The sequence below is a fragment of the Cicer arietinum genome, chromosome 2, assembly GCF_000331145.2.
Source record: "Cicer arietinum cultivar CDC Frontier isolate Library 1 chromosome 2, Cicar.CDCFrontier_v2.0, whole genome shotgun sequence".
Classification (NCBI taxonomy): domain Eukaryota; kingdom Viridiplantae; phylum Streptophyta; class Magnoliopsida; order Fabales; family Fabaceae; genus Cicer; species Cicer arietinum.
Genome location: NC_021161.2, coordinates 41,816,326 through 41,822,542, shown reverse-complemented (window position 1 = coordinate 41,822,542; position 6,217 = coordinate 41,816,326). Strand labels below are relative to the sequence as shown.

General features: G+C 32.5%; 1 protein-coding gene across 2 annotated transcripts in view; it reads left to right on the top strand.

The window, feature by feature from the left end:
- The window catches only part of LOC101500289 (ABC transporter B family member 25, mitochondrial), a 17,253-nt gene extending 12,818 nt beyond the window's left edge, over nt 1-4,435 (top strand). For both annotated transcript variants that reach the window (XM_012713023.3, XM_004490682.4), the window contains exons 15-20: nt 1,265-1,345; nt 1,436-1,501; nt 1,601-1,693; nt 2,078-2,142; nt 3,421-3,556; nt 3,921-4,435. In XM_012713023.3, the coding sequence (XP_012568477.1) occupies nt 1,265-1,345; nt 1,436-1,501; nt 1,601-1,693; nt 2,078-2,142; nt 3,421-3,556; nt 3,921-4,064 (585 nt within the window). In that variant the 3' untranslated portion in view covers nt 4,065-4,435. The remainder of the gene's footprint in view (nt 1-1,264; nt 1,346-1,435; nt 1,502-1,600; nt 1,694-2,077; nt 2,143-3,420; nt 3,557-3,920) is intronic.
- Nucleotides 4,436-6,217: the final 1,782 nt, after the last annotated feature.

Genomic DNA, 6,217 nt, shown 5'->3' with positions numbered 1-6,217 from the left:
TCTTAATTTATTCTTCCCCCCCCCCCCTCTGTTTCCATGGATTTTGTTGGTATGTAAATGTATGTTTTGATTAAGACTTGTGGATTTTTATTGCTATTTATGAATGTTTCCGAGTTTGAGCCCGCGTCATTGTTTAATTTTGTACTAAATACATTTTTATGTAGTATTCATGTAATTTGCCAAAAACATAGTGGTCATCCCGCAACATGCTACCCCACCTTCAGGGTTGGCCGCAAAATGCCGCTATCTGAGAGTAACTACCTAGACGTTTGTGCTATATGGCTCTAAAGATTTTCACATTGGTTATTTTTTGCAAGTAGATTGTCTTATATCATCCGATAGGTAGTTAATCCCAGATAGTGGGGCGTTACGGCCAACCCCCCAAACTGAGATAGTGGGTTGTGGGATAGCGGCTATTTTTTGGACATATTACATGAATAATATTATATAAACATATATTTTATGCAAAATTAAACAATGACTCAAACTCTTAAATATTCATAAATACCAATGAAAATCCACAAATCTTAATGAAAATCAAAACAGAGTATAAAAAACTCTTAAATATTCATAAATACCATTGAAAATCCACTATCTCTTGAACAAAAGTCAAGGAAATAAAGATCAATATCAAAACAGAGGGAATAAAACAGAAAAAAAGAAAGAAGGAATAGAAAGAAAAGAAAGAACTAAAGAAAAAAAAAAGAGGAAGGAGTAAGAAAGTAGAAAGAAAACTGAGAAAGAGGGAAGGAAACAAATGAGAGGAAGAAAGAAGAACTTAGGTGATGGACGAATGGTGGCTGGAAGGTGGGTGGTGCTGTTGGATGGTGGTCGGCACTGCTGGAAGGGAGCGGAGAGAGAATACAAGAAATGGAATTAGGGTTAAAAGCGAAAATCCTAAAATACCCCCATAAGGTTTTAAAATTTAAGGGCAATCTTGGTTTTTCCTGAAATGGTTTTTCCTGAAAAAAAACATTCCCGTTTTTTGGACCATGAGAAACCCGCGACTGGTAACACGGCCAGAACGACCATGCCGCCGCGGCCAGGCCCTGCACCGCAGTGCTCCAGTGTTATCTCGCTGTGAACCGGTGCGATTGACTACCTAGATCATTAGGGCTTATACTAGAGTCCAACTCCAAAGGCATGTTTGATACATGTAATTGACTCTGCTGGCTGACCAGTTTAAAGCTTGGTTGTTGGCTCTTATATTTAAAATATGTACTTTGCTTCTCTCACATTCTTATTCACAACTTGTACTCTACAGATAAAGATAGATGGTCAAGATATTCGGGAGGTAACCCTTGAGAGTTTACGGAAGTCTATTGGTGTTGTTCCACAAGATACTGTAAGTAAACAAAGCATCTATATCTTGAATCTCGTATTGTTCCTCTTGCTAGACCTTGCAAATTGTTAACACCTGAGGGATTACATGCAGGTACTTTTCAATGATACGATATTTCATAACATTCACTATGGCCGGCTTTCAGCAACAAAAGAGGAGGTAACATTTGTAGTGCCATACCTTTGTTTGCTTCTTCACTCTTCAAGTTTCCTTTGTTAGGTTCCAATTTGTTCTTAGCTTATTACTGTATGCTTACAGGTCTATGAAGCTGCCCGGCAAGCAGCAATCCATGACACTATCATGAATTTTCCTGAGAAATACTCCACTGTTGTGGGAGAGCGAGGGCTCAAGGTGACGAAACCTCTATTTTGTTTAATGTTTTCAGTATTGTGTTTCTTATGATATTTTGTTTAGGGTACAAATGGTTATGTTATTGCAAATCTCGAGTCACTAGAAGAGGCATACGCAATTAGAAAATTTAATGTTTTTTTCATATAAGATAACATGGCAATCTTAAGGGAGTGAGTCTATGGGTTCCATTGCTTATATGTTGCTCTATAGGCCCCCCACTTATCTGTTGCTCAACATATCTATTTTCATCCAATGTTAAACTTTTTACTCACACTTATATTCCAACAATTATGCACACTAGATTGTGCCCCTCCTCCTCCCTAATGTAATAATTTGAATGTGACAATCTCTCAATTTTTTCATTAACTATGCCTTTTTTAACAGCTAAGTGGTGGTGAGAAGCAACGTGTTGCCCTTGCTCGTGCATTCTTAAAAGCACCTGCAATACTGTGAGTATTCTAATCATACATTTACTGGGAACTATTTTGTTCTGTTAGCTTTGTATTTTTAGATTTACTAAGGTCTGGTTCAACTTGAATGATGATAAGTATAGATGATCATTATGGATTGATCACAAGTGCGATGAATTTGGCTCCTTTCTTCTTAAAGAGTGAATCTGAACTTAACTATTGATTATGACGATTAGATTATTTTCTCATTAGGAAAGAAATTTACTTATTACAAAAATGTATTGGAGGTGTATATGATCAGTTAAATATTTATGTACCAAAAAAAAAAAAAAGAAACAAAGAAGGAGTTCATTATTCCTATTACTATGAGTTATGACTGTAATTAATACGATACAAAGATAAATTTATGCATGCGGCTGATTGGTGACAAATTTCAGCTATTTTCTCTGTTTTTGAGATGGTATCATGGCGTGTGTATTAAATATTGCACAAGGATATATTTATGCATGCGACTAACTGGTAACAAAATTTCTGCTATTTTCTTTGTTTTTAAGTTGGTATCATATCTATGACCATAATACACTTATGTCCTACTACCTCTTTTGCTAAATATAAGTTCTTTTTCTATAAAAAATCCCTAAATATAAGTCTCATTTCAAGATACTACATTATTTGGAAGATGAGAAGTTAGAGTTGAAAACATCCATATACAAACAATATTTAGGAACATCCATACAAAAAATAGACATATTAAATACACTACTTACTTTTTCTAATATATGTGAAAATTGCTTAAGCAACTTGTAATAAGTGATAGAGGTAGTATTTGGTATATGATAAATTTATTGGGGAAGGTTCTTTATTTATCTCCTTAATAAATCTCATCATAAGATTTCTTACACTTCAAACACCACCACCACCATATAGGATCACCAGTGCTTCTATATTTCTGTTTAACACCTGGCCAAACCACCTATGATGAGACTCTACCATCTTCTATGGTGGTGGCTAGCACAACTTTGTCTCTATTGGTTGAATTTATAATCCTTGTCTTGCACTTATCCAATGTAATATTATCATCGCTTTGACATTGTTTACTTTCTTTTTACTACCTAACTTTCAATTTCATGCAACATTGCAAGTCTTATAGTTGCAAAATAAATTTTATTAAAACTTGAATGTTGCTTTCCTATTTTGGATTACAAATGTGTATGCAAACATTGTGATAGAGAAGCCATTTCTCAAACTTGATAGCCGTACATGCACATACCTGTTATATTAGTTCAATTTATTTGAATTTCCGTATCTTGCTTGTAGGTTGTGTGATGAAGCTACAAGTGCTCTTGACAGCACCACTGAAGCAGAGATTTTAAGTGCATTGAAGTCAATAGCAAATAATCGAACTTCCATATTCATTGCTCACAGGCTCACCACTGCAATGCAGTGTGATGAGGTAAGCTCTCTCTATCTGGATTAACATCCTTTAACAGTTCTGAATTTTGTACACTATATAAGAATGTGTAGCTGTTACCTACAAAGTTTATGATATTAATTACATATTTTATGTAAAGTTTGCATAAATTATTCTGCAACACAATTAACTGATGTTGTTTGCATTAGTAATCTATATGTTGGAGACTACTTTACTGCAGGCAAGACAAGATCTCATAACAGTATATTTATGATAAAATGGTCTACATGGTTCATACATCCATCCTTGTTAGAATCAAAACATATGATATGTTACTTGGTTTATATATATTCCATTTTTACCATTATATTACTTATATTAAAAGATTTCTTTTGGCAATGTTCAGATCTATGTTTTGGAAAATGGAAAGGTGGTTGAGCATGGGGCACATGAAGTGCTCTTAGCAAATGCAGGGAGATATGCACAGCTTTGGGGACAGCAAAATAACACTACTGATACAATTGACACAGCTATCAAATTGGGAGCATAAAAGTAATAGAAAGCATCTTCCTTTCTCTTCAAGAGAGGGGAAGAAATGCATTGCACAATGTTAATAGCGCGCATATTTAAGACCATTTTGAAGTTTAGTGATGCGGTTGGAATTATAAGCTCTCTTCAGCACGAGTATCACATTCCTTATTGCTGGGTCATGCAGCAGGGGCCATCAATTTTCTATACTGGTAAATTTGAGAAATTGGTACCTAATTTATTGGTGTGCAAATGCACATATTAGTATTTACATAAATGAAGTTGGATCGGCTTTCTGTGGACATCAAGATTTTGTATCATTATATGTAGATTATAAATTGTATTATTATTGCATAAATTTAAGCATTTATAAATAACAAGAGCTTCCTTCTATATGGTGTGTTGGACTTATCAGTAACAGGATCTGCTTATTTTGCAGCTGATTTTTTCATTATTGTAGAGAGGCATAATTCAATAGTTTAATTCCTGAAAAAGATAGATTGTTTTCTTTCCTCTCAAAGCAGTGATTCTTATGAATACACATTTTAGTAGAAATGATTCTCAAGCAATAAAAGAAATCTTTTATTTCTTTTAAACATTTATTGTTGGAATTATGTTTGTCTGCATAAATGACTTGTTCCACTGGAGAATTTTTTAACAAGGCTTGTGAGATAGATTGGTTGAGAATGTGATAAATATTTGGCACAATGCCAAAATCTCTATCTTTCTAAATAAAGTTTTAGTTAAAAAGAAATTAGCTAATATCATTAATAATCAAAAGTCCACATATATGAAAAAAATTAATAGGTTTCACAATCACAAGAACCCACATCACTAATAATATTATCAACAATTTAACCAAAGGGATAATTAACACCATCTCTTCCTTAGCTCAAATACAAAGTCAGCTTCTGCTCTCCCGTATTTTCTTTAAAGTCTCCAACTGTTGTCCAGACTGGTCAATTAAGAGGAGATATATTTTTACATGTTTTTGATTTATAAATTCAGATGTGTATTTAACAACATAGAAGGATAGAAAAAGAAACTGACAAATATAAATGGATGTGAATACCCAATTTTTCCAAGGCCCGTCATGGGATAGCATTCTTAAAAAACAACCGACACAAATTTCCTCTCTTTCACTTCACACGGTCTATCCTTGCCTTATCCTTAGCATGAAAGTGAAAATTTCATTCCCCAAACATGCCAACATTAAAAGTAGTGAAATTCTTTTTTATATAACTTATGTTACAAAAATGTATGTGCTATAGTTAGGTATATGATATTTTGAGAAAGCGGTACTAACGTGATAACCTGATTTGTTGATTTAGAGAAAATTTTACCTATTTTTTTAAAGAGAAAATTAGATTTATTTATTTATTCAATTGTGTTAATTTTTTTTATGAGGAGATAAGAGACTTCATGAATTAATCATTTGTTTATATTTTTAAAAATAATAAAATTGTCAAAGAAGTGTTCATTATTTCTGAAAATGCGTCTTCATTGACTAATTATTCATCTTTTTAATTTTTGTTTTAAAGTTAATTTATACATATATCAAGAAAATAACTAAACTTAACTAACTTTTGATAATTTTTTTTTCTTATAGTACTCTTAAATGTTTATTATCTTAATCCAAATACTGAAATAAATAGTTAATGATTGTATAAAAAAAAAGAAGAAGATAATTTTACAAACAATAGTTGGTGGAGCAGAGCACAAAAACAAAGGTTAAAGGAGGAGGTGGAAAAGAATTTGGGAGGATGTGATTTTCCATCCTCTATTATTTGAGATAGAAAGGAAAAAAGAATATGGAGGTCCAAAACAAAGAGGATTGAACTTAAGATACACGTGACACTTTTAGAGACCTGTTGTTTTGGGAGTAACATACACGCTTATTACGGGTTAATGTAAGCAATATCATGTCATTGTACTGTATCTATCAATTGTTGAATTTCATGCATTTCAGACTGTTTTCTTTCAATTAATTTAATGCATCTCTATTTATGCAAATATTATACTACTCTTCTTACTTTTTAGTTTTTATATCTAGTTTTTGTGAAATTATTTTGTTACTACTTTCTGTGTTATAATAAGCGACACTTTAGTTAAAAAATTATCTTAAAATAAATATTATTTTCAGTTTTTAATATAAAATTAATAGTTTTTTGTTTT